This window comes from Kogia breviceps, chromosome 19, assembly GCF_026419965.1.
Source record: "Kogia breviceps isolate mKogBre1 chromosome 19, mKogBre1 haplotype 1, whole genome shotgun sequence".
NCBI classification, from domain to species: domain Eukaryota; kingdom Metazoa; phylum Chordata; class Mammalia; order Artiodactyla; family Physeteridae; genus Kogia; species Kogia breviceps.
The window spans coordinates 8,566,606-8,592,948 of record NC_081328.1 but is presented as its reverse complement, the minus strand read 5'-3'; the positions used below and the strand labels follow the sequence as shown (position 1 = coordinate 8,592,948).

Sequence of the window (26,343 nt, the reverse complement as noted above, 5' to 3'; positions counted from 1 at the left end):
CACCTCGCTCCCCCCCCACCTCCGGCCAATTTCCAAAGATCCCGGTCCGCTTGCAAAGTTCCGCCCCTTTTCTCACAAGCTCCTCCTTTTCAGCTTTAAACCAGACCCACTCCCAAAGAGAGGCGGTCCCACGGATAGCTAAGCCCCACCCACCACGGTTAAACCCCGCCCACTACCCAAATGGCCCCTCCTCCAGAAACGAAGGCTCCGCCTTCATACCATGCCCCGCCCCTTAGAGTTCACCCCCCCCCCTCCTCCCCCCACCCCCCCGCACTAACTGCGAGAACCCGGAGGGTGGGAGATAACGGTGTGTGTGTGTGGGGGGTGTCTCCACCCTGCCCTGCTGGCCTGCTTCGTCCATCCGTCGGTCTGTCCACTCCCGTCCCCTTCCACCTTCTCCAATCCCCCCCACACTCTGGAGGGCGGGCGGGCAGGCGGGTGCGAGCGAGGGGTGTGCGCCGCTCTCTCGGCAGGGGGCGGGGGAGGCGGCCGCGCGGTGACGCGCGGGGCTGCTGCGGCTGCTCAGCCGGCGGATCATCACTCTCTGGCTGGGATGGACGCGGGGCGGGCGGGCCCTGGCGCGCGGGGCCAGGAGTCCAGGCCTCCCGGCTGCTGAGCGTTCCCCGAAGCCTACCCCTTGCCTCCGCTTTCCCTCTTAGGATCTGTGCCGACCCCCGCCCCGTGGCTCCAGACTCGGCTCCCGCCCTCCTCTGACTCCCCGGACCTCCCCCTCCCGCCCGCCCTCGGGATCGACTAGATCCCTCCCCCTCCCTGAGGATTCCGACTGGATCCCTGCCCCTGCACCGCGGATCCTGCGCTCCCGGGTTTTGGCCCCCTGGGGATTGCCGTGGACTCCTCCTCCCGTACCCGATCCCTCAGGATCCTCCGCCTGTACCGCCTTCTGGTCCCTCGAAGCCAGCCCACGAAGCCAGTGGATCCCCAATCCAGACCCGTCCCGTTGCCTCCTCCTCCCTCCGCCGTCCCCACTGCGGGGTTCCCTGTTCTTGGGCTCCTCCTGACCCCATCCCCTACCTCTCCTTTCCCCTGGGATCGACTGGATCCCGGCCCCGCCCCCGGGGGCTGGGGCGATCTCCCTCCTCCGCCGGGTGAGGCGCTGCGGGCGGGGGCTGGGCCTGCGGGGCCGCGGGGGCTCAGAGGCCGCCGCCCCCCTCCCGAAGCCCGTCCGCCCCCTACTCAGAGCCCTGGATGGAGGCACCACGGCCCCAGGGCTGAGCCAGGTAGGAGCTAAGCCGGGCCGGGTGGAGGGGGCTGCGTGGCGGTCCATTGGGGTCTCCCTCTCCCCATCTCTCTCCCTGCGCCTGGTTTCCCCCAGCCTGCTCTGTCTGCGTGTCTCCGCCTAGGGATGCTCTCGCCGTGTCTCTGCGTCTCGGTCTCTTTGTCTCTGCCTCTCTCCAGCCCATGAATGATCCTTTGAATGGGCCCACAGACCCCGTGTGTTCCCATCTCCCCCTCCCCCTCCTTCTCCCCTTCCCGGCCAAGCCATTTTCCCCACTGCAGGAAGAAGGGGGGGGCCTATGGCCTGAGCCCCCGTCCCTCAACTCTCCCCGACCGGGGGAGTCAGGCCTGGGCAGGAATGGAGCGAATAAGGCAGAGGGATGGTGGGGGGGGGGGCAAGATGTGGCAGACAGAGATGAGGAGAGCAGGGAAGAGAAAATGGGGGAGACAGAAATAGGGAAAGAGAGAGAGAAATAGAAGGGGCTTGAGAGAGAAATTTGGGGAAGGGATTTGAAGGAGACAGAAAAATGAGAAACACCAAAGAGGGAGGTGTAGAAGAGAGAGAGATGAAAAAAGACTGAGGGGCGAGAGACTGAAGGCAAGAGCTGGAGCAAGCTGGAAGAGGCCGTGGAAAGATGCTCTGAGGGAGCGCTATGGAGAGGAGAGAGATGGGGGGGAGGGCTCCAGTGGGAGGGAAAAAGGGAGAGAAGCTGGCAGGGAGGAGGCCAGGGGCCCAAAGTACCTTAAGGGAGGGGGGTGACAGAGGCAGACCTTGTTCGCGGGAGGCGGAGGGGGCGGGTGGGGGAGGGGCGGCAAGGCCATGGAAGCAGAGTCCAGCCTTGCATAGGCAGAGGAGAATCTGGAGGAGCCAGCCCCAAGCCCCCTCCAGGTGGTGGGGGAACAGGAGCTTAAGAGGACCTGAAGAAAGGGAGGGCATGACTGGGTGTGTGGGGTAAGGATTCCTGTGTCCTCATCTCTGGAATAAATTGACACCTGCAGAGAGCCAACCGCGGGCTGGTGCCTGGCTCTGAAAACCCCGCGTCAGCAAACAGCTCTGGCGGCTGGTGGGGGGGGGGGGACGGGGGCGCTTGCTGAGATGACCTGGTGTCTGCCCCTTCAGTCCTATCTGTTCCCTTGTCCTGCTCCTGCTGCCCTGGGCACCCAGGCATCAAGGCAGCAACTGTGGGGGCTGGCAAGGGGAAGGGGAGGTGAATAGCTGGGATGGGATGAGGAGAGGCCAAGGTTTGTCCCCAGGGCATGGGTCAAAATGCCATGCATGGAAGAAGAGGTGTCTGGGGTTCAAGGCTGTTCAAGACTGTGGGAGGGGAGCCATTGGTGGGTGCATCTGATTCCCCCTAAAGCCACCTCAGCACCCCTTCTCCCCAGCCAGAGGCCTGGTCACTAGGGCTAGGTTCTGACTGGCCAACAAGGGGCAAGAGGCAGCTCTTTTAGGGTTCTCTAGGACCCTAGTCTCCAGCTCCCCTCAACATATATACTTCTCTCTCTATGCGAAGGCTGGGGGCAACTCTAGCGTTCTGACTCATGTCTCTGCTCTCCTCCTCATGCCCTGAATGGACCCCATAACCAACCCAGCCCCTTCCTCTCTTCCTCCAGACCCCACCCCCCACCCCCACTCCAGGGTTAAAGCTGCAGCCCGTTGCCGAGGTAGCATTGCGGGGCAGCATCCTGTCGCCCAGCAACCGGCTGCAGAATCACGCACCTGTCCCCGGATTTGCCCCTCCAGCATCCCCTCCCTGTCTAGTCCCTGCCTCAAGGCACCTTAACTTCTGAGGGGAGAAATGGAGAGGGCCTGGAGTGCAGGGGTCTCCCCCACTACACAAATCCTTCTAGGATGAGATGTTGAAGGGAGGGTAAGGTGCTGGGCTTGTGCAGTCCCCAGAAAGACCCAAGTCTGGTCTGGGGTGGGAGTTCAGTGCCATGAAATTACAGCTCAGGAGTGATTAACACGTATAAACAAGCCCACCACTTCCTGCTAATTAATGACTTGGTATTTTTATTTTCTCTTCCTTGTCTATCTCATCCCTCCCAGGGAGGTGGGAGCTGGGACTCCTGAGTCCCTGAGGAGGACGTGCCTGGGAGGGATAAACAGCTGGAAGGGGAAGTACTTGGTCTGGGGAGCTGACCCTCCTTCCCCTCTGGCGGTCCTAGACATTTAACACATCTGGACCTCACCCCAACCTCAGACTTTTCTATCTGGGTCCCTGCTGAGGGGAGGGGGTGGCTGGGGTGGGGTGGGGGGGTGCCAAGGGGCTAGAGAATGGAAGAAGGGGGACAACTTGGTCTGAATTCGGAGTCACTAACCACCTGTCTCTTCTGTTTCCCCATTCCTGTCTGTCTGCCCCGTCCAATTTCCCTTCCCTTCTTGCACCTCTTCTTTGTATTTTTCTGTCCGTCCGTCTGTCTGTCCCTCCTCCCTGCAGGTCGGGCCTGCCTTCACCTTCTCCCACTTCCTTCCCCTTCCCCACCCCTCGCCCCCTCCATGGAGAGGAACAGACCCCTTCCCTGTCCCATCTAACCCAGGTCCCTCCCCACCCCCCTCCTCCCTCCCTTTCCCCCGCCCCCTCCTCCCTCCTGGGGCGAGGGGGGCCTCCCTCCCTCTCCCCCCCCTTCTCTCTCTCTCCGAGGGGGGGGGTCCCGGGGAGGGAGGGGGGGTCCCCCGATCAGCATGTGGCTCCTGGCGCTGTGTCTGGTGGGGCTGGCGGGGGCTCAGCGGGGGGGAGGGGGTCCCGGCGGCGGCGCCCCGGGCGGCCCAGGCCTGGGTCTCGGCAGCCTCGGGGAGGAACGCTTCCCAGTGGTGAACACGGCCTACGGGCGAGTGCGCGGCGTGCGCCGCGAGCTCAACAACGAGATCCTGGGCCCGGTCGTGCAGTTCCTGGGCGTGCCCTACGCCACGCCCCCCCTGGGCGCCCGCCGCTTCCAGCCGCCCGAGGCCCCCGCCTCGTGGCCCGGCGTGCGCAACGCCACCACCCTGCCGCCCGCCTGCCCGCAGAACCTGCACGGGGCGCTGCCCGCCATCATGCTACCCGTGTGGTTCACCGACAACCTGGAGGCGGCCGCCACCTACGTGCAGAACCAGAGCGAGGACTGCCTGTACCTCAACCTCTACGTGCCCACCGAGGACGGTAAGGGCGCGGGCACCGGGCCGGGCCCCCGGTGGACACAGCCCACTGACGGCCATGCACACCCTCAGGCGCCGGCATGCCCCGGGCCGGGAGCTGGGCCTTCGCCCGGGCCGTGAGGGGCAGTGCGTCCCTGCGGGCTCTGCGTGGCCCCCCAGGGTGGTACGGGTCCCTGCCAGGCAGTCCCAGGAACGAATCCCACAGTCAGCCCAGAAGCTCTTTGTGTGCCCAGAGAGCTGATGGCGAGGGCAGCAGGCACTAGGCTGGGCCTACCCACCCCCTGCCCACAGAGGCACACACAGAGGGGACACCGAGGGCGATCAGGTGGTGGAGGCATCCATCATCAGCTGCCTAGACAGCCACTCCAGCTCTGGCCCGTCTCCTGCGCCCAGGCCTGGGCTTGTCCCCAGCCACTACCCACTTGAGCTGCACCTCCACCTCAAGGACAGCAAAGACTCCTCCTTCTCCCCAGGCCAGCACGGGCAGACCTCCTTCTGTCACATGCAGGGCCCCTCACCTGAGCTGAGTGCCTCTTCCCCAGGATGCTCTGTCCCCTGATCCCTATACACTCCCGAAGGATCAGGGAAGCTCCTTGCCAAGGGCCCCTCCACTCACAGCACAGCCCACCCTCCTCAACAGGGCACCTTCGCCTGGGCTCTGAGCTGCTCTTCTTGACAGTGAACTCTCTAGTTCACTACAGCGCTGCTCGTAGTCACCAGCAGCAGTGCCCCGCGGGACGCCAGCCTTCAGCACATCGACACCAACCAGTGTCAGTACCTTCCAGCAGCCCATGGCAGAGGGTAATCAGCAGGCCTGCAGCCACCCCAACAGACCATCCTCACAAAGAGCCCCCACGTTATCCTTCCTACTCCCCGTGTCACCACTCCAAAACGCCCGACACACACAGAGACCATCCACTCTGATAACACCCGCCACAGGCCATCTTCCAACAACCGTACATATAGGCTTGGTACCCAGGAACCCCACTGTACACCCTACGCACCCAACACCCACACATCATGAACTCGAGTCCCACTACAAGACCAGGAATTTCACATACTCAACACTCAGGTCAGGTACCCAACCGACCGGCACACTGACCTTGTGCTCTAGAATCCCACATGTCAAAATTCCCAGCACCTTCACACAGCACGGACGCCAGCACTTCTCTGGAATTGTGTACCCTGTCGCCCATATAGACCTGTGCTCCCCAGTATCTCTGGGTATAGCTCATGTGCCCTAGTAACACCTGTACGCAGACCTTTACCCCAGTAACCCTGCAGCTGGACCATGTGCTCCAACAGGCTACTCACACCACAGTCGCCTACGTTCTCAACACCTCTCGGACATCGCTTCCCCCAACTCCTGCCTACAGGTCATCAGTATCATACCTCGGGCTGTGACAGCACAGGTGGCACAGATCAAGTACTCCAACGCCTCGCTCCCTGCACCCAGAGGACATGCCAATCACAGAACACCTCGTGCACCTCAGCACCATCACTGCCCCTCCCCGTATAAGCCACGCCTCCTAGCCACCCATACACACAATGCACAGAAGTTTCTACTCCAATCCTGTTCAGATTCCAAGCACGCTGATAGACCACTTACCCCCGTACCGTCCTCCCCAACATCCCAACGCCCTCTGCCTCAGCGCCGCCCACTCTACCTTCCCTTGCCCTCTCATGGACCACCTACCCCAGCGCCCTCCCATCAGTGAATCATTCAGCCCCCGTGCCTCCAATAGGCCACCCATCTCAATGCTCTCTCCCCTCGTGGACTCTCCACCCACATCTTCAGGTAGAAAGCTGTCCCGCTTGCAACGCCCCGCTCAGTGGGCTATTGTCTCATCACCCCTCATGTGAAACATTCACCCAGCACTTCCCACTAATGGACTGTCCACCCCAACACCTCCACACAGATTGCCCACCCTGCCCCCATCCCACCCATGCCCACACCCACTGTATTTTTAACCATCGCTTATTGCAGACCTGCTTGGGGCCTGACCCGTTCAGGTGATCTCACTGAATCCTTCACACCAGCTCTGGGAGGAAGAGGTTGACTCAGGCACACACTCACACACACACTCACACACACACTCACACAGCCGCACACTTAATATTCTCACGCGCACACATGCCCTGCTGACTTCATTCCCATCCCCATCCCTATCCTGTCAGAGAAGAACAGGCCCTGATCCCAATGGGTCCCCTTGGGGCCATCACCACCAGTTGGGAGAAGCCTTGCAGAGGCTGGCCTCAGCCTTACTGACCCTTCCCTCCGCATGCTGGTCCCCAGGCCACTGAGGAGAAATTGATCAGCCTGGGGGCACCCCTCAGGCCTCTGGGTTCCAGCTCTCCCTTGACTAATCCCCCAATCTGCGAGAAGCCTAGAGCCAAACTCTGAGCCCAGTCTGGGGCCTTTCCTTGACAGGGGGCACACTTTGTGCCTCCCCGCACCTCCTGGCACCTTATGTCTTGGGCTGGCTCAGGGCACTGTGTTTCCTATTCCCTATTTGTGGACTGAACCCCCAAATGGGGAGGGGGGCTTTTGGCACTCGAGCAGGGGTTGGTGGCGGGCTGGCGCCCCTGGTGGGGAGTTTACCATCTGTGGGGGAGGAGAGCAGGCCTGGGTAAGGGATGAGGTTGGGGAGGGGGGTCAGAGGGAAGAGGTGGAGTGGAGGGCAAGACCTGATGACCCCTTTCCCTGCTTCACCCCGCACTGGGGAGATGGGGTGAGAAGCCAGGCTTGTGAGTGTGGATGGAAGAGAAATGCTGGCTGGTGAGAGGCTGGGAGGTGGGCAGGCATCCCTCGCTGACCTCCCCACCGCCGGCCAGTGGAGAGCTGAGGGCTTCCAGGGGCTGTGAGCTATGGGGACGGGCTGCTCCAGCCCCCATCCTACCCTCTGCCCTCCAGATCGGTCCAGAGGGAAGCAGAGTCCTTTCTGCTGGAACCCCTCCTCTCTACAGCCTGGGGGAGCGGGCAGGTGCTTGGTGGTCCTGAAGAGGGCCTGCGTTGAGTGGTGGCGCCCCTCCCCGGGCGGGGCACAGCTGGCCTTGGGCTCCCAGACTCCCTGGTTGGCTTCCCCTCCCCTCCCACCCACCCCACCTCTAACACCGTTTCATTTCCAGCAATTAGCAAACACTTGGACAAGCCAAATCCTTTCCAGCCAAATCAATATGTCTTAAGACAGGCCTCAGCCCACTCAGGCACCCCACCCCCCCAAAACCAGCCTTTTCTTTGGGGCATGACTTTTTCCGGGGAGGGGAACACAATTTGGGTGGTAGAAACGTTTTTCTCTTTTCTTGGTTTCTTTTTCTTGCAAACAAATTTTGCTTTTTTGGCTTATTTTTTCTGCCCCTCACCCTCCCCTTTTCTGCTTTCTCTCCTCCCCTCCCCATCCACCACCTCCCCTCGACCCCCATCTTTCCCCACAAAATTGTCCTTTTTTCTCTGTTTTGTGTTCCCGGTCTTAGGTCCGCTCACAAAAAAACGTGACGAGGCGACGCTCAATCCGCCAGACACAGGTAGATTTAAAAATCACGCTGCTGCATGTGGTTGCTGATAAGAGGACGTTCTCGGCCCTGCCCCTAACTAAATGCCCTCACAGCCCTCAAGGCCCCTCAGTCGTTTTCCCAACTAAAAACGAAAAAGAAAAGAAAAGAAAAATTTGTAATAATTGGAAAAAAGAATAATGAAAACTTCAAAGGAAATTTGAACAATGTTGGACCCACTAGAAAACAGGCAAGAAAAGCTTAAACATGGCGAAAATAAAGTGCAAAAAGAAATTGGAATGTCAGGAAAAAAACAAAAAACACCAAAGAATTGGATAAAATGTTTAATCTGACAGACGTTTGGACTGTTTTGAAACTTGTGAAATATAACATTTGAAAAAACAATTTTAATTTGGAGCAAAATAACACTTGAAAAAAAACAAATTTAAGTCGGCAAATTGATGACACAATTGAAACAGCAGAAACCTGCTACAGTTTCCAAAAAAAAGCCTGTCCGATGCAGAAAACGCACATTTGAAGCCAATGAAAGAATTTGGACATTTTTGAAAACAGGGCCCAATATCTTGAAGTTTCACCACAAAATTTTGAAATAGTACAAAGAACTTTTTTCTTTTTTTCTTTTTTTCCAAAAACGGATCTTTTTGGTTTCTTGTTTTTTTGGGTTTTTTTTTTTCTTTTCTTGTTGAATCTGCCCCGAGAGCTTCTTGTTTTTTGGTTGTTGTTTTTTCTTTCTTTCTTCTTTCTTGATCCTGTTTTTTGTTGTTGGTTTTGAATTCTTGTCGCCCCAGCCCCCCTTCCTGCTCCTTCCCTTTCTGACTCCCCCTCCCCCCTCGCTGGGAGTGGAGGTGCTGGGTGGGGAGGAGTGAGGACATTTAGGACAGGACCTCGGAGGGAAGGAGACCAGCCTGAACTGTTGGAAGGCCACTGGAGGCTCGGGAACAAAGGGAAGAATAGGATTGGGGGAGGACACAGAGAGGGCACTGCCCACCTAGGAGCTCCTGGCCGAAGTCAGGTGGAAGGAGGTGTCGTAGAAGGTCCTAAGAGACAGGAGGCAGGAAGCTGTCTGTGGGGGGGTGGGGGTGGAGGGGAGTGTCTCAGCGACCTGTTGGTTGACCTTTTGCCAGGAGGGAAGTTTCTAGCGGCATGAGGGAGGCGGGCAGAGGCACTGGGGACCAGCTGTGGAGGCCCAGGCCTGGATCTTATCTGCCGAGTGCTCAGCCTGGTCAGAGATTGCAGGTGTCAAGAAAGAGGAGGGCCTGGAGGCCAGGGGTGATGCCAGCACAGGCACCGTGGCTGCATCTTGGAGGAGCTGCAGGGCGGGGACCCTGGCAAGCCCTCTCAGACTCCCACCTTCTTCCAGAATTAGTTACCCCTCAGTCCGGTCTGTAGTGCCTCAAGGGGCCTTCTACATATGGGAGCGATCATGGGATCCTTGGGGGACATGGCAGGAGAGGGGTCCAGAACTCAGGACTTAGGCCAGTTTGGGGGGTCCGAGACTAGAGCTGCACCCTGGCTTCATTAAGCAGGCTCTTTCCCACCCTGCCGCCTCCTGCCACAGTAATTAGGCTGGGGGTTGCCATGGTAACTGGGGAGGTGACCTAGAAAGGAATTAGGGCGGGGAGGAGACCAAGCCCCCAGGGACCCTAGGGCCTGGCACCCCCTCACCCACAGACCAGGCTACCACGTGGAGCTGAGGCCCACGGCCTGAGTGGAAGGAAACGCCAAGACCCTCCCAGGATCTCTAGCTCTAGTGGCAGCCTTGGGAGCTCGCTCTTCCGCGGAGCAGGAAGGAGATTTGCTGTGTGTGTGTGGGGAGGGGTTCCCCTGGGTCCAGCAGATGCCCTAAGGAGGGCCAGCGCCCAGCCCTGCGTCTGCTAGGCTTCTTGGAAGGTCTGCCAGGCATGTGGAGAAATGCTGTGGGGCACACCGGCGAGAGGTGGGGAGGGATCTTCTGCCAGGGCTAGCTGGGGAGGGAGGGAGGGGAATCCGGTCTTGCCCCCCAAGGATGGGAGTGACATGTCCCCTGAGCTCCGGGCTGGAACTCAGCAGACCTGGGAGCTGGGCGGTGCTGCTCTTGGTCTGACTGTGTCCTTGTCCCTCACCCCACCCCCCGGCCCACCTACCCGCCCCCTCCCTACGCAGATATCCGGGACTCCGGGAAGAAGCCGGTGATGCTGTTTCTGCATGGCGGCTCCTACATGGAGGGCACCGGGAACATGTTCGATGGCTCTGTCCTGGCCGCCTACGGCAACGTCATCGTAGCCACGCTCAACTACCGGCTTGGGGTGCTCGGTGAGGGTGGGCAGCCAACTCTAGGGGCTGGAGTCTGGGGGGAGGGCCTGCCGGCAGGGTTCCTCTAAACCCAGCAGAAGCAGAATGGCTTCTGGGCTGGACTGAGCTGCCCAGAAAGAGGGCAAGGGTGCTGTGACAGCCCCAGGAAGCCCCCTTTCTTCCTCTACCCCCAGGTTTTCTCAGCACTGGGGACCAGGCGGCAAAAGGCAACTATGGGCTCCTGGACCAGATCCAGGCCCTGCGCTGGCTCAGTGAGAACATTGCCTACTTTGGGGGCGACCCCGAGCGCATCACCATCTTCGGATCTGGGGCGGGGGCCTCCTGTGTCAACCTCCTGATCCTCTCCCACCATTCGGAAGGTACCAGCCGCCTCCTCCGCCTGTCCCTCCTGTCCCCTTTCCCACGCCCCCGACCCCACCAGCACCCCCTTCTCCTCCCTCAGGCTGATACAGCCCAGCCTAAAGCCTGCCTGTCCCACCAGGGCTGTTCCAGAAGGCCATCGCCCAGAGTGGCACTGCCATTTCTAGCTGGTCTGTCAACTACCAGCCGCTCAAGTACACGCGGCTGCTGGCGGCCAAGGTGGGCTGTGACCGGGAGGACAGCGCCGAGGCCGTGGAGTGTCTGCGCCGGAAGCCTTCTCGGGAGCTGGTGGACCAGGACGTGCAGCCCGCCCGGTATGGGGGTGGGAGAGGGCCGGGTCCAGGCCTCCATTCTCCTTGCTGGTTCCAAGGAGGTTGAGGGTGAGAGGTGCCTGCAGGCCACGGGCCTTCCATTTAGCCAGGAGAGGTGGGCCTCAAGGCCCTCCCGGGGCCCTGCCTTCTCCCAGAAGCCTTCCTTCCCTAAGCGGAGGTGCCTAAACAGAGCCCGTGTGCACGAGGCTCCATGAAGTGAGGGAGGACTTCCTGAGAGGCCAAGTACCCTGAAGGGCTTAGAAGGTTTTAACTAGGGGAGAGGGGTCTTCCGAGCAGAGGCTGTGAGCTGAGAGGAGGCCGGTGAACAGGTGATGCGACCTTGACCCCTTCTCCCCAGCTACCATATCGCCTTTGGGCCCGTGGTGGACGGTGACGTAGTCCCCGATGACCCTGAGATCCTCATGCAGCAGGGAGAATTCCTCAACTATGACATGCTCATCGGTGTCAACCAGGGAGAGGGCCTGAAGTTCGTGGAGGACTCGGCAGAGAGCGAGGACGGCGTGTCTGCCAGCGCCTTCGACTTCACCGTCTCCAACTTTGTGGACAACCTGTATGGCTACCCGGAGGGCAAGGATGTGCTGCGGGAGACCATCAAGTTTATGTACACGGACTGGGCGGACAGGGACAATGGCGAGATGCGGCGCAAGACCCTGCTGGCGCTCTTTACCGACCACCAATGGGTGGCGCCGGCTGTGGCCACCGCCAAGTTGCACGCCGACTACCAGTCCCCTGTCTACTTCTACACCTTCTACCACCACTGCCAGGCTGAGGGCCGGCCTGAGTGGGCAGACGCAGCGCATGGGGACGAGCTCCCCTACGTCTTTGGTGTGCCCATGGTGGGCGCCACTGACCTCTTCCCCTGCAACTTCTCCAAGAATGACGTCATGCTCAGCGCCGTGGTCATGACCTACTGGACCAACTTCGCCAAGACTGGGTGAGGGCCAGAGGGGCCGGGTCGGGCATCCCTGCAGCTCAGGGCACACCCCCCCTCCATCCTCAGCCCCTTCTCTCCCTCTCCTTCACACGGCCATCATTCCTCCATCAAGGCACTCTTGCCTTCTCGACTCAGACACCTGCCAGACAGCTCCTCTGTGTGTGTTGGAGACTCAGAAGAGTTGGACAGAGAGGTCCCTGTCTTTTCTGGGGGGCGGGCTCACTTGGTGCCTTTGGCTCCCCGTGTCTGTCTCTCCTTCCCTCCCTTGCCCACCCAGCTCTCTCCTTCTCCTCCCAGAGCTCGGCCCTCTGTCCGAGTGCTCTCATCTGTGTATCTGAGTGTGTGTGAGGGTTTGGGTCTGTCTGTCTATCGCTGTCTCTGGCTCTCTCTCTTGCAATCCATTGATATCCCTGCTTGCTTTGATCTGGTTACTCTGTACTCGCTGGTTTCCCCCTGGCTGTCTCTCATGTCCTTTTGTGTCTCTGTTTCCATATATTTCTTTCTTTCTTTCTTTCTTTTTTTTTTTTTTTAGATGTTGGGGGTAGGAGTTTATTAATTAATTTATTTTGGCTGTGTTGGGTCTTCGTTTCTGTGCGAGGGCTTTCTCTAGTTGCGGCGAGCGGGGGCCACTCTTCATCGCGGTGCACGGGTTTCTCACCATCGCGGCATCTCTTGTTGCGGAGCACAGACTCAGACGCGCAGGCTCAGTAGTTGTGGCTCACGGGCCCAGTTGCTCCGCGGCATGTGGGATCTTCCCAGATCAGGGCTCGAACCCGTGTCCCCTGCATCGGCAGGCAGACTCTCAACCACTGCGCCACCAGGGAAGCCCTTTCCATATGTTTCTATCTCATTCAGTCTCAGACTCTGCCTCTGTCACTGGTGGTCTGTCTCTGCCCTTTCTGCCCCTCTGTCCTCATCTCAGACTGTCTCTGGCAGTCTGGCTTCATCCCTATTTGTCTGTCTGTCCGTCCGTCTCTGGCAGCTTCTCTGTCTCTTCGTATCCGTCTCTGTCTCTCTTCCCGTCTCCCCAGCTCTCTGCATCTCTGTCCGTCCGTCTCTCTCCCCATTCCTCCCATAGCACGCCCCCACCCCCGCCTTTCATGGGAGCCTCACCCTTACTCCTCCTTTCCCTGCCCCCCTGTGTCCACAGCGACCCCAACCAGCCGGTGCCACAGGACACCAAGTTCATCCACACCAAGCCCAACCGCTTCGAGGAGGTGGTGTGGAGCAAGTTCAACAGCAAGGAGAAGCAGTACCTGCACATCGGCCTGAAGCCGCGCGTGCGCGACAACTACCGCGCCAACAAGGTGGCCTTCTGGCTGGAGCTCGTGCCGCACCTGCACAACCTGCACACGGAGCTCTTCACCACCACCACGCGCCTCCCTCCCTACGCCACGCGCTGGCCGCCGCGCCCGCCCCCTGGCGCCCCGGGCACTCGCCGCCCGCCGCCTCCGGCCACCCTGCCGCCCGAGCCCGAGCCCGAGCCGGGCCCCCGGGCCTATGACCGCTTCCCCGGGGACTCCCGAGACTACTCCACGGAGCTCAGCGTCACCGTGGCCGTGGGCGCCTCCCTCCTCTTCCTCAACATCCTCGCCTTCGCTGCCCTCTACTACAAGCGGGACCGGCGGCAGGAGCTGCGGTGCAGGCGGCTCAGCCCCCCCGGCGGCTCGGGCTCCGGCGTGCCCGGCGGGGGCCCCCTGCTCCCTGCGGCCGGCCGTGAGCTGCCACCCGAGGAGGAGCTGGTGTCGCTGCAGCTGAAGCGGGGCGGTGGCGTCGGGGCGGACCCTGCGGAGGCCCTGCGCCCCGCCTGCCCGCCCGACTACACCCTGGCCCTGCGCCGCGCGCCGGACGATGTGCCTCTCTTGGCCCCCGGGGCCCTGACCCTGCTGCCCAGCGGCCTGGGGCCACCCCCTCCCCCGCCGCCCCCCTCCCTCCATCCCTTTGGGCCCTTCCCCCCACCGCCCCCCACCGCTACCAGCCACAACAACACGCTCCCCCACCCCCACTCCACCACTCGGGTATAGGGGGCGGCTCGGGGAGGCCCCCCTCCCCGGCCCTCCCGGCCCGCTCAGAAGGCAGGGAGGAGGACTTGGCAACAGGCTCTTGTCGTGTGGAGCTGTCACACGTCGAGGAGCTTTAGGTGGACATGGGTTTCCTCGCCGGGATGTGTGCGCTTCTCCCGCGCGGAGGGGCCCGTTCTCTTCTCCGGACCTGGGCCTTTGAACAACTGGGGGGGGTGTTTTTTCCCCCTCCGTCGTCTGGACACCCGTCTTCGGTGTTGTGGAGACGTGGAAGTATTTTCCCACGTGGAGGTGTGCTTTCTCACGAGGGGGTGTGTTTTCCCATGTGCAGGGTGAGGTTTTTTTTTTGCCGCCCTGGACACATGTTGGCTCCCTCAAAGAATTTCTGCGGGCATTTGTGCCCCAGAATCCTCTTCCCTCATGCCTTCTCCCACCTCCTCCCTCCTCCCCCCACCCTGGAGACCCTGGAAGTGGTGTGTTCACAAACAGCGACCCTTGGCCACCGGACGACGCAGGGTGGTGCCTGGGAAGGAGCGAGGAAATCACAGCCCCCCCCCCCCCGCCCTGCCCCCAGCCCTCCCGCCCCAGCGAAGCATGTGTATCCCCCGTGGCACACGTGAGGTGAAGCACGGTCTCCCCGGGCAGGCCTCGCCTTCCACGGAGGACAGACACACCATTCCCTGCCGCGGGGAAGGGAGGAGATCCTGCACCCCTGTGCTGCCTGGGAGCTTGTCTTCCCCTGGGTCCAGGATGCATTTCTGAGTGGAAACATGTTCTTGCATGTGGATGTATGTTTTCCCATGCAGACGGCCCCTTTCTCTCCAGCACTTCCCCCCCGCATCTTAGGGCCTCAGGCCCAGCACTTAACTTCTCACACAGCAGGTGTGAAAGGACTTCAAATTGACAGAAGCTGAGGGGGAGGGACAAACCCTGAGGAGATGAACAGACCCTAAGCTCTGCCCTTCCTTCCCCTAGAGTTCGGGGGGGGGGGGGGGGCTTGCGTGGCACCTGCCACCCACAGAGGCCGTGCATGTTTGACCAAAGGCCTCACCGAGGTCTGAGGGCAGCAGCCCTTCTTCCCTCAGTCCTCAGACCATCTCGCTCATCCGTGCCAAACTGGTGAGGTGGGTTTGAGGGGCGAAGACCCCCCCCCCAAAAAAAACGTGCCAAGGATTCCTCAGTCCTGGGCCAGGGCAGGTAGGATACAGGAGAGGGGGAGGTGGCAGCTAGAGGGGTCCCTCCTGCGTCGCTCTCGCCACGTCTCACCTCTCCCTCTCTGCCCCCGTTTTCCCTGCCCCCATCGCCGTCCCCCTCTGACGCCATCCCTTCCCGGTCTCAAGCCAGCTTCTCCCCTCAGCTGCCCACCCCCTCCTTTGACCTGCCCCCTCTCCCCTGGGCCGCCGGGGCTGAAGGAAAGGAGCAGTGGAGGGGGGAGGGGAGGAGAGCAGGGGAGCAGCTTCCCCGGACCGGCTGGGGGAGAGAACGGGGTCAGCTGTGCTGAGGAACAGACAGACAGGGCAGTGGGGGACGGCGCTTGGGCAGACACCAGCAGGGAGAATTTGCTTCCAAAGGATGCGTGTAAGGTGACTGCCCGGAGAGAAGTGGTTTGGGCCTCTGGGGAAAGGAACAATGTCGGGAAGGGTTTCAAGGGACATCAGCCGAGAAGGAGCCAGTCCTTCCTCGTCTGCTGGCATTTTGTGGGTTCATTGGTGCCAAATTTGAACAGGGGGTGGAGTGCTGTCTTCCACTGACACCCAAATCCAGAATCCCTGCTCTTGGCTCCCCGGAACTTTGCCTCCTGACGCCCCTTCTGCCCCCGCCTCCACCCATGGAAACTTAGTTCTTTTCCCACCCACCCCTTCCCCTGCCTGGTCTAGCTCCTTTCCAAACAGCCCTGCCTTCTAAATGCTAGGGACCTGGGCCCTGAACCCTGTAGACAGATGCCCCCCAAACTGGGGCATGGGAGGGGGGCTGGGGGACCCCATGATTCAGCCACGGACTCCAATGCCCAGCCCCTGTCCCCAGAACAATTCCTTGACAATCCCATGTCCCCACCCCAACCCTTTGCGGCTCTGTACACATTTTTAAACCTGGCAAAAGATGAAGAGAATATTGTAAATATAAAAGTTTAACTGTTGGTTTTGCCTGCTGTTACGTTGGGAGGTAGGGGGTGGGGCTCTCGAGAAACACACCTTGGCGAAGTGAGGGAGGAGGAGGGGGTCCGAGCCCACAGCCCTTTCCAGTGAACAGCTCTGAGGTCAGAGAGAAGGGGGGAGTGGGTGCTGGGGTGAGGTGGTCACTGGTAATGGGGCCGTTTGGGGAGTTAAGATCGGGACCGGTGTCCGTGCAGAGGTCAGAGCCTGGCGTAGAGGACCAGGCAGGGGCTGATGGGGACAGACACCAGACAGGCAGAGGGCCTGTGGGCTGCTGCAGGTGGCTGGCTACAGGAGAGACATACAAGGCGAAGAAGGGTTTCGCCTCTGCTAAGCCCTGGCCCAGGCTGGAGGGTCAAACACAGGCCCGGGGCTCTCCCTCTTGGCACATTATGAGGCAGAGCCCCACATCATTGTGACCCGCTTACCCCCAGGAGCCTCTGCGACAGGAAGGCGGCCAGTGGTACTGTGGGCACGGTGGCCTGGGGGCCTAGGGACCCCCATGGCCACGGCTGAGTGTCCCCGGCCCGGGTCGGCCTTGTATCACAGCCCCGGCAGCAACAGCTGCCAGGACCTGGGCAACTCCATCCTGTTGCTGCTGGGTCTCATCATCTGCGTTAACATTGGCATCAACGTGGTGACACTGGTCAGGGTGGGGCCAGGTGGGAGGGTGCTGGCAGGGTGGCTGGGGGGCAGGCCGGGTGGCCGGGGCCTGCCTGGGGTCACTGTGTCTTTCCCCACCTAGCTCTGGTGCAGGCTCCGTGGCTTCTTACACCAGGTGTTTCGTGTGATTTGTGAGAAAGGTAAGTGGAGGATGGGAAGGTCGGGGAATAGGGAAGGCAGCAGCCAGGTGTTCTAGCCCTGACCTGAAGCGGGCCCCTTCCCCTCCCGCTCTCCCTGCTCAGACACCGTAACTGTGCACCTCCTCTTCCTGCACCCCGCCTCTGCATCCCTGGAGGAGCCAGGCTCCCCACCGGCCTCTCACCTGTCCCCCGATCCACAGACGCTTCTAAGGTATGCTCACCTGGGAAGCAGACCCAGCCCCCAAAGCAGAGCTCCCCTGCAGGCCACCTCCGGTGCACCATGGACCCTGTGAAGATGATCGTGTCCTCCCCACCCACTCGCCGCCGTCGCCACGGAGGCTCTTCAACACGCCGCGCCCACCGCCCCGTAGCCTGGGCCCCTGACACTGACAGCGAGGACGAGAAGCCCCCACGTCAGCACACAACAATCTGCTCCCACAACTGGAATTGCCCCAAGGACTGGGAAGGCTTTCAGTCCACCCAGAGGTTCTGGACTTCCTGGGCCCAGGATGCTGTGGAGCCACCGACCCAGACCATCCGCTTCCAGCAAACCGCAGAGGCAAGGCCGCTCACAAGAGAGATGCAGTCAGAGCTGGGCCTGGAGGCCTACGTGTACCCTGTGAACCCTCCGCCCCACAGCGCTCAGGCCCTGAGCCACAGGAACGGCGGAGGGGGGCCCCAGGCAGAACAGGAGCAGTGCTCGCCAGCCCAGCCACCCGTCCTGGGCCCGGCCCACGTCCCAGACATGCCCCGGCGCCACGCCTCTGGGCGCGTAGCCTATAATGCCAGAGACGTGAGGCGGCTGCTGCGGAAGCTGACCAGGGAGGTGGAGACCCTGTACCACAGTTACCCCCCGGTCTCTGGATCCAGCACGGCTGAGGAGACGGGAAAGGCCTGGGTATACCGTTCCCTGACAGAGAAGTGACTGGGAGAACAATAAAAAGAAGAGAGGAGGTGGTTTGTGGTGGTGTGGGGGGGTGCCAGGGCCCGCACAGCACCCAGGAGCCTGGTTCTAAGGAAATGATGATCTCCCTGGCAACAGGGCCTAGAGAGCCCTGAGGACCCTCACCAAGCTCTTGGCCTCCCCAGGCCCTGTCCTCAGCCCTTTCCCGGGCCCTTCTTGGTTCCAAGGCTCCCACCTGCCCCCTACTCTGTTCTTTAGTGCCCAGGGAAGCCCCCCAAATCCCATTCCAGATCCCCAGGCAGTACTGCACTTGAGTGGAGACCCTCATCCCCATGGCCTCAGTCTCTTAGAGGTCCGGCTCCTACCAGAGCCCAGGTTTAGGCTGCAACTACAGGTGAGGCGTGGCCCCTCTGAAGCCCTGGTTTCTTTGGGGAGGGATGGCTGAGAGTGAGGGTCCCCAGGCCCTCACGGTTCCCCAGTCAGAACCCGAAGCTCCTGTACACTCGAGGCGGCTTGGAGCGGAGGATAAAATATTGAGGACACTCTCAAGGGCTGCCTCCAGACAGCCCTCTGTGACCTCACTCCTCTGATTAGCACTTGCACGTCACAGATGAGGAGACTGAGGCTCAGAGACGTCAAGTGACTTTATTCATGGTCGCACGGACACCGAGGATCAACTTCATGGCCTCAGGCGCTCCGTCCCCCTGCTCCCACAGGCGGACTCCCATTGCTACTGACTCAGCCTGGCCCATCAGAGTCTCCCCCCACCTTCCCCAGCTTCCCATGTGAACTCATCAGAATATTGCATCCGCTGGACAGCAGGGAAAGCCAGGCCCCACCTACTTCTAGACGGTTGGGATCACACGCACGCACACAACTCGGGAACAAGGAGCCGGGTCGAAGGGACTCGACCTCACCTTCCACGCCAGGTGGGTTCCTGGAAAGTCAGCACATAGGCCTTTTATGCATCACCCTGCTTCTCTGTTCATTTTCCTTTGACTAACATTATCGATCATTTTAAGCTGATTCCATTAAATGGGTCTGTATTGAGCACCTGCTACGTGTTTGGAGTCTTGATGGAAAATGCCCGCTGGCTGTTTCTATCTCTTTCTTTCTTTCTTTTTCTTTTTGGCCATGCAGTGTGATTTGCAGGATCTTAGTTCCCCGACCAGGGATTGAACCGGGGCCCTCAGCAATGAAAGCGCGGAGTCCTAACCACTGGACCTCCCGGGAATTCCCTGTTCCTCTATATCTGTTGAGATGTTCATTGTGCAAACACAGTGACTTGAGGTTCCCCTGGTACCACTTTCACAGACCCCAGCAACGAACCCGGTTTATAATAGTAGATTCCTTTTGTCATATCAACAATTACACCTATTTTGTGCTTTGTGAATTTCACGTGGTTTTCTTAAGACAGCAGCTAACCCTTTTTCAACTCGGAGGGTTGGCTCGGTGGGAGGGCAGTTGGTTAGGAAGGAGACCATGGTTGGGGGTGGTCTCTGGCAAAGGCGGCAAACCCTCGCTCTCAAGCGAAGGGGCCAGTGGGCTCAGTGACCGCCAACACCTAAGGCTGCAAGCCCTGGCCAGGAAGGGGTGGGTACGGTGGGTGCTAGAGGGGTTATGACAGGGAAATGGGCAGGACAAGGAGGGGATGGTGCAGTGGGGTGACCCCAGAGGGGACTCTCACTGTCACTCATGCACCTGGTCACCCTCGCTGCCGGCCCCAAGCAGGCGTGGGTGGGGAATCCCAACAGGCTACATAAGCTGCCATAAATGTCTCGAACAATGAAATGGAGGAAACCCTTTATGCATGATTCAGGCCCTGTGAAGACTGTCTCTCATCTGTAGCAACCATGTTTGCAAATCAAGTTAAGCAAGGCCCCCTGGAGACAGAAGGACAGACTGACCTCTGGGGACTAGGCTCCATGTAGTGGGAGCCGAGGGCAGAGATGGCCACATAAAGGGCCAGCTGAGTGGATGAAAGATTGGCCACCTCCGCATTGTGACTCCCTGCGACGTGCCTCATTATGACCATGCTCGCTCACCTGCTGGTGGGTGTCCCCAGGTCCTGGCATGAGTGCAGTGTGGGTCAGGGCCGGTGCGGGGGGGGGCGGCGGCGGTGGCCCACGGCCCAGGTGGCCCTAGGACCCCCCGCACCATGGAAGACCAGCTCTGGTATGACAACCTGGGGTGCTGCCATCAATACCAAGAAAGTACCCAGAATGTGGAGGACTTCCTACTCCTGCTGCTGGGCCTTGTCATCCTTGTCAACATTGGCGTCAACACGGCAACTATGGTCAGCGGTGCTCGGGGACCACCAGTAGGGGTGAAGTGGGCTGAGGGTGGGAACCAGCTGCAGCCTGCACCTCCGTCTGCAGGAACGGTCTTGGCTCGGGGGTGGGGGTGAGGGTAGAGAGCCTGGCCTTCATTTTCACCGCCCCCGCCCCCCCCCCCCCCAGATATGGCATGGGCTCCAGAATGCCTTAGACAAGATCATCTGTTGGATTAATCAGAAAAGTAAGTACGGAAGACAGGTAGGGGGCACCCCGACCCCGCCATTCCCAGGACCCTAGAAACCCAGTCCCCCAGGTTCCCAACCCTGAACTCTTCTGACAGTTGCCCTGCCCTCACGGACTCTCACCTCCCCCAGACGAGATCTCGCAGGCTCCTGAAAGTTCCTCCAAATATCCTCCAGCCGAGGCCCGAGACGTCCACATCCACTGCAGCCTGGACCCTGTGGAAGTGAAAATGGCCCGGCCCACTTGCTCCTCCTCGTCCTCCTACCATCATCTCCACGACCGTAGCCACAGCCGCAGCAGCCACCAGCAGAGGCCGGAGAACTGCAGACAATTCCCCTACAGCCTCTCAGGCTCCCGTAGGCCGCATCGCAGCCACAGGATGTCACAGCTGCGGCCGATGCCCTCCTTTGATCGGGAGGACCCGGACTCCTACCTGGAGGAGGAGGATGACCTTTCCTTCCCACAGCCCAAGTACCGGCGGGGGTGCTGGGGAGGGCTCAACCAGCGGATGGGCCTGCCCTCCAACGTGGGCCTCTGGGGCCGCCAGGGTGGGATCCTGGCCAGCCTGCCACCACCCTGTGTCTACCTGCCACCCGAGCTGCACCGCGTGCCCAAGCGTGTGGAGGCCAAGTCCGAGCTAAGGCTGCGGTGTTTCGGGGCCCCCCGCTCAGCATCCCGCATCCGGGGCAATGTGGGGGCTGACCAGTGGACCTCGTCTCCACCACCTCCCCGACGGCTGCCCCCTAACCCCTCGTGGGTCCCTGGGGGGCAAAGCACTTACCCCTCAAGGGGCCAGCTCCCGTATGACTCCTGGGATCGGCGGCGGCGTGGTGTGGAGGTCTCTGAGCCTCCATCCGCTCTGGTGCCTCGGGGCTGCCTGCCCGAAGCCCGGCAGTGCAGCTCCCCGCCGGCCCCCGGACGGAGCCTCCACCCCCCCACGGGACACTTGAACTACTCCCGGGATCCCCACAAGGAACGGCGCCGGGAGGCCGAATGGGCCGAGATGCTGCCGACCACCTCCGCCTCCCTCACAGTGCTGGCCGAGGCCTCGTACCAGCGGGCCCCGGCTCCCAGCTCAGCGCTGCTCCTCCGCTCGCCCCAGCCCCTGCCCGACATCCAGGCTACCGAGCACCCTCCACCCCCACCCACCTTCATGCCACTCAGCCGGAACCCGGGGGGCAATGCCAACTACCAGGTGTATGACAGCCTGGAGCTGAAGCGGCAAGTGCAGGAGAGCCGAGCGCGGGCCAGCTCGCTGCTACCTTTCACCTCGGCCTCGAGGCCCTCTCTGCACGGGAGCCAGACTGGGAAAATGAACTGACCAGCAGCAAGTGGGGGCGGGGGTGGGGGGTGGCAGGGCATGGAGAGCGGAATAAAGAGCGCCAGGGTCCAGGAAACATTGGTGGTCTTTGGCTTGGAAGCGCCACTCTTTCGGCCAGCCTGGGTCCCTGCCCTTGGCTTCCTGCACTAAGAAGCCAGGGTCCCCTTCTCGGCCTGAGGGTCCCCTTGGTTTAGCGGCCACGGTCCTGCCAGCAGGCCCCTCCTGCTCCTATCCCATGCACTAAGTAGACCTGCAGCTGCAGACTCCAAACCACTGGTCTCTGGGCACCTCCTCTGTGTCTCAGCTGTCCCTGTCCCCAGAGAGCCTCATACAAGAAGCTGCTTCCGAACTGGGAGGGTCCACATCTGGGCAGGTCCAGCTCCGCGCCCAGTGAAGGGCATGAAGAAGGCTGAGGCTCTGGACTCCAGCCAGGCCTTCCCCAGGGCTCTGAGGCCAACGTCCTTCTAGTCTCAGGAGGGGCCAAGAGGTGGAATGTGTCATTTGAACAAGTGGGTCAGCGGGGGGGCAGTGAGCGAATGATGACCGCTCAAGGGGAGACGTGCCGGCCTCCGGGCCCTGTTTGACTGTCCAGGCTCAGCTCACCTGACCCTGGTTACCGGGCAATGCCACCCTGGGCCCTCCTTTTCCTCCCCCTCCCTCATTGTGACCCCACCACCTGCCCCATAATGAGGCAGTCCTTCTCCCCCTCCCCTGCCCGAGGAGTCCGGCTCCCAGTGACTATGTGGAGGCCAGAGGGCCCAGGCAGGCCTGGAACCCAAGCCATGGGTGAGCGAGCCCTCTACGAAGACGAGCCGTGGTCTGAAACCAACTCCACGAGGTGCCAGGAGCTGGGAGACTCAATTCTCCTGGTCCTGGGCGGCTTCATCTTGCTCAACGTGGGCATCAACACGGTGACTCTGGTCAGGGCAGGATCTGGGCAGTGGGGTTGGGGGAGCCCCGGGGTCTTGAGCGGGCTGAGGTGGGAGGGCTGCTGGGCTGTGGCCAGACAAGGGTTGGATTGCAGGGCTCACTCTGCTCCCGGCCTCCCCCTCCCCCTGCTTCCCTCAGCTCTGGAGGCATCTGAAGCGCTCCTTGCGGCCGCTTTTCCATCATGTTTTCCCCAAAGGTGAGTGGGCGCCAGCGTGGGCTCAGGGGATGTGGGCCTGTCCCCTCTCTTCTATCCCTGCCTTGATTCTCAGGCCCTGGCCCATCTCGCCCTTGCCCGCAGACAAGCAAGCCAGCTGTGTAGGCGGCCGTTGCACGCGCATGCGCCACTCCGCGGATCCCAAGAACCTGTGCTCAAGAGCTTCTTCCCGCTTCCGCCATCGCCCAAGCTTCCTGCTCGGGCACCCAAACCGCCTCGACTCCTGGATGCCAGACACAAATGACGAGAAGGCTTCTAAGTGCTGCCGGATGCCACCTCGGCGTGGACGGGCTGGGGCTTCCACAGAAGCTCCACGGGGACTGCGGAAGGAGGGGGTAGTGGGAGCCGGGGCGGCCCCTCCGGTCACAGCCTTCAAGTCCCAAGCCGCCTTTTACTTGAGCCAAGAGACATCTTCCAAGCTCCGCAGGATGAGCAAGGTGGACGTGGTTCCACGCTGCCTGCCCCAAGAGAGCAAGACTAAGACGCTGGACTATGACCGAGACCGGGCGCCAGCCAGGGCCCAGCTCCGCACCCCCGTTCAGCCCCCTGTGCGTGCTCCTGCCAAGCCCCAGACCTTCTCCTCAGCCCACCCCCCTAAGCACACACCCCCCCAGGCCCAGACCCCCTCCCCAGCGCTCACCCCTGAGCACAGCCCTGCCCAGGTCCACGGCCCTGAGCATACCTCAGCCCATACCCCAGCCCAGGCCCAAGCCCAGGCCCCCTCACATGCCTCGGCCCAGTCCCTGGGCCACACTTCTGTCTGCACCCTGACCCATGCTCATCCGGCCGATACCCATGCCAACGCTCTGGCCCCTCCCCCAACTTCTGACCCTGCTACTACCCCTGCCCTAGCCCCTACACCAGCCCCTGTCCCGATTTCTGCCACAACCTCTGTCCCAGCGCCGGTCATGGCCTTGACGACCGCTCCAGTCCCTTCCACCACCCCTACCCCCATCCTAGATTCTATTCCCTCTACCTTGTCTGCCTTCAGCCAAGGCCTCTCCTCCGGCCATGTGTGTCCCCTTCAGAACTCTGGGTATTCCAGAAAGGACTTGGGTACCTTCTCCAGGCCCCAAGAGGGGCATGGTCCGGTGACCTCTGGTACAGCTGAGCAAACACTGAAGCAATGTAGTGGGGACAGTGCCAAGCCCTCCACAGGATCCATACCGGGTTACCTGGAGTCAGGGAATATGGAATGGAAGATCTCAAACGATGCCAAAGACAAATTTGTACAGCCCAAGACCTTCCCTTACCACAGCTTCCATCCTTGCAGTTCTGAGAAGAGAAACACGGACCCTCAGACTCCAGTCTCCCCCAAATTCCTGGTGTGCTCGAAGGATGCTGCACCTTCTCAACCTTGCTTCCATTCTCCAACCAGTGCCCAGAGCTCACCATGCACCATGCCTCCACCATGCACTCTTTCTCTGCCTCTTGTTTCTCCCAGATCCTTTGTCCTTCATCAGCACAGAAACCACCAGAAGCCCTCCACCTTAATACAACCCCCCACCCTTCCCCCAACCTCCAAGTCTCCTCAGTCTGTCCTCTCTTCCCAGGACCCCATCCCTCCCCAGTTATCCACTACTTCCCAAACCCCAAACCAGCCCCAACCCCCTGAACTTCATGAGAGTCTAGGCCTCAACCAAGGCTCTGTCCTCCAAAGGACCCCAGGCCCTTCAAAAGACTGTAGAGTTTCCAGAAACCGAGGCCTTACCCTAAATCCAGGCCTCCCCAAGAACCCAGGCCTTGCTCAAGATCCAGGCCTCCACAAGCTTCCAGGCCTTACCCAAGACCCTTATGTCTGCAAGAATCCAAGCCTTTCCCAAGACTCTGACCTTCAGAAGAATCCAGTCAGTACCCAAGATTCTGGCTCCCGGAAGAGCTTAGGTTCTACTCGAGTTGGACGTTCCTTTAAAGGTCCATATCTCACCCAACCCTCTGGTCTCCACAAGAACACACCATTTCTCCAAACTTCTGACATTCAGAGAAGCTCAGGCTTTATGCATGATTCTGGAGTCTGTAGGAATCTAGAACGAAATCAAGAGACTGTACGCTATAAAAGTCAAGAGGTCTCCAAAAAAACTGGCCTCCATAATAGCCCACACCCTTCTCAAGATTCTGGATGTTACAAAAGTACAGGTAATGCCCGAGATTCAGGAGTCTCTAGGAGTCCAGATTTTACCCAAGATTCTGGGCCACAGAAGAGTCCATACCTTGCCCAAGACTCTGGAGTCAACAAGAGCTCAGGCCTTTGCCGGGAATCTGGTCTCCATAAGAGCCCAGGCCTTGTGCAAACCCCTTGTCTCCATAAGGGCTCAAGCCCTACCCAAGACTCAGGAGACTACAAGAATCCAGGTCTTACCCAAGATTCTGGAGTCTGCAGGAGCCAAGGCCTTACACAAGATTCTGACCTCCATAAGAATCCAGGCCTTACCCAAGCCACTGAAGTCAAAAGGAGATGTGGCCTTACCCAAGAGGCTGGAATTTACAGGAGCTCAGAACATACCCACGACCCTAACTTCCACAAGTACTCAGGAATTAGTCGAGATCCTGGCGCCCATAAGGGTTCAGCCCTTACTCAAGACTCTGGCTTATCCAAGAGATCAGGACTCGATAACAACTCATGCCTTAACCCAAATCCTGGCCTCCACAAGAAGCCTCTAGGAACTGACTCTGTCCAAGTTCTGGGCCCACATCAGACCCGAAAGTCATTTATATCTGAGGCAGTTCCTCGAAAGGAGGATGCAGGGCAGCACATACCATGGACTTCTGTCCCACCCAGTCAGAAATCCTGCTTTCCCAAGGCTCAGGTGACCTACAATGACCTGCAAATCTTCTCAGAGGTACCTGTACTGATTGAGCTGCTATCATCCTCCCGGCAAGCAGGCAGCCAAGAGCAGGTATACCACCCCATGGATACAGTTCCTCCAGCCTGCCAGAACGATCGCCAGATGTCTACGCCTCCCCAAATCAGCTGGAAGCCCTACTGTCCTGGCTCAGGCCCCCGGCTAGGGCATGTGGTCTTTGACGCCCGCCAGAGACAGTTCAGAGCAGGCAGGAACAAGTGCGAAGCTCTTTCTCCCAGGCGCCTTCACCAAGAGACCTCCAACAACTCACAGGAGACCATCAAGGAGTGGGGATATCAGTGTGATGAGAAACTTAGAAAAAGAGGGGACAGACATGCATGAGGAATAAAGAGACAAGAGATGTGTTCTGTGGTTGTTTGAGGACATCCACCCCAGCCCCATCCCACAGGGCCTGATGAGGACCTAAACTATCCCTGCCTTCCCTCCATTGCTGTCTAGCTAAATCCGTTATCCCTAAGGCCCTAGAGCTGCATTGTCAATTACAGTAGCCACTAGCCAAATGCCTATTAGAATGTAAATTAGTTAAAATTAAGGAAAATTAATTATGTTATAAATTAAGTTAAAAAGTTAAAAATTCTCTTCCTCAGGGAACAGAATTTCCCTGGTGTCCAGTTCTGTTCCCTGGAGGTCCAGTTGTTGGGACTTGGTGCTTTCACTGCTGTGGCTGGGGTTCAATCCCTGGTCAGGGAACTCAGACCCCGCAAGCTTCATGGCTTGGCCAAAAAAAAAAAAAATTCTGTTCCTCAGTGCCATGATCTTCTAAGTGCTCAGTAGCCACATGGAGCTAGTGGCTACTGTATTGGAGGGC

At 60.1% G+C, this 26,343-nt stretch overlaps 4 protein-coding genes across 5 annotated transcripts; all 4 read left to right on the top strand.

The window, feature by feature from the left end:
- The first annotated feature begins 513 nt into the window (after positions 1–513).
- Positions 514–15,964, top strand: NLGN2 (neuroligin 2). Of its 2 annotated transcripts, XM_059047283.2 has the most exons (8): positions 515–1,238; positions 3,678–4,379; positions 7,850–7,900; positions 10,031–10,180; positions 10,354–10,539; positions 10,662–10,854; positions 11,210–11,806; positions 12,957–15,964. In XM_059047283.2, exons 2-8 carry the CDS (start codon positions 3,923–3,925, stop codon positions 13,828–13,830), a joined length of 2,508 nt encoding a protein of 835 aa, XP_058903266.1. In that variant the 5' UTR covers positions 515–1,238; positions 3,678–3,922; the 3' UTR covers positions 13,831–15,964. The 2 variants fall into 2 exon arrangements, with proteins under 2 accessions (XP_066877802.1, XP_058903266.1); XM_067021701.1 differs by lacking the exon at positions 7,850–7,900 and having other exon boundaries at positions 514–1,238.
- A 436-nt stretch (positions 15,965–16,400) lies between these two features.
- On the top strand, positions 16,401–17,708 carry SPEM1 (spermatid maturation 1). Its single transcript, XM_059047389.2, has 3 exons — positions 16,401–16,626; positions 16,726–16,783; positions 16,984–17,708. The coding sequence occupies exons 1-3, from the start codon at positions 16,483–16,485 to the stop codon at positions 17,706–17,708; spliced, it is 927 nt and encodes a 308-aa protein (XP_058903372.1). The 5' UTR covers positions 16,401–16,482.
- A 2,137-nt stretch (positions 17,709–19,845) lies between these two features.
- On the top strand, positions 19,846–21,527 carry SPEM2 (SPEM family member 2). Its single transcript, XM_059046853.2, has 3 exons — positions 19,846–19,983; positions 20,147–20,204; positions 20,338–21,527. The coding sequence occupies exons 1-3, from the start codon at positions 19,846–19,848 to the stop codon at positions 21,525–21,527; spliced, it is 1,386 nt and encodes a 461-aa protein (XP_058902836.1).
- A 782-nt stretch (positions 21,528–22,309) lies between these two features.
- On the top strand, positions 22,310–25,863 carry SPEM3 (SPEM family member 3). Its single transcript, XM_059047591.1, is given in 4 exon segments — positions 22,310–22,447; positions 22,596–22,653; positions 22,756–25,784; positions 25,786–25,863. Coding segments are annotated over 4 exon segments (3,303 nt in total).
- Positions 25,864–26,343: the final 480 nt, after the last annotated feature.

Bases quoted from the DNA above. Each gene is read 5' to 3' on its own strand.
- NLGN2 (XM_059047283.2), top strand. From the start codon at position 3,923: ATGTGGCTCCTGGCGCTGTGTCTGGTGGGGCTGGCGGGGGCTCAGCGG. The intron at 10,540-10,661 runs GTACCAGCCGCC...CTGTCCCACCAG, and splicing joins CCTCTCCCACCATTCGGAAG to GGCTGTTCCAGAAGGCCATC. The intron at 10,855-11,209 runs GTATGGGGGTGG...CCTTCTCCCCAG, and splicing joins CAGGACGTGCAGCCCGCCCG to CTACCATATCGCCTTTGGGC.
- SPEM1 (XM_059047389.2), top strand. From the start codon at position 16,483: ATGGCCACGGCTGAGTGTCCCCGGCCCGGGTCGGCCTTGTATCACAGC. The intron at 16,627-16,725 runs GTCAGGGTGGGG...TTCCCCACCTAG, and splicing joins GCATCAACGTGGTGACACTG to CTCTGGTGCAGGCTCCGTGG. The intron at 16,784-16,983 runs GTAAGTGGAGGA...CCCGATCCACAG, and splicing joins TCGTGTGATTTGTGAGAAAG to ACGCTTCTAAGGTATGCTCA.
- SPEM2 (XM_059046853.2), top strand. From the start codon at position 19,846: ATGGAAGACCAGCTCTGGTATGACAACCTGGGGTGCTGCCATCAATAC. The intron at 19,984-20,146 runs GTCAGCGGTGCT...CCCCCCCCCCAG, and splicing joins GCGTCAACACGGCAACTATG to ATATGGCATGGGCTCCAGAA. The intron at 20,205-20,337 runs GTAAGTACGGAA...CACCTCCCCCAG, and splicing joins CTGTTGGATTAATCAGAAAA to ACGAGATCTCGCAGGCTCCT.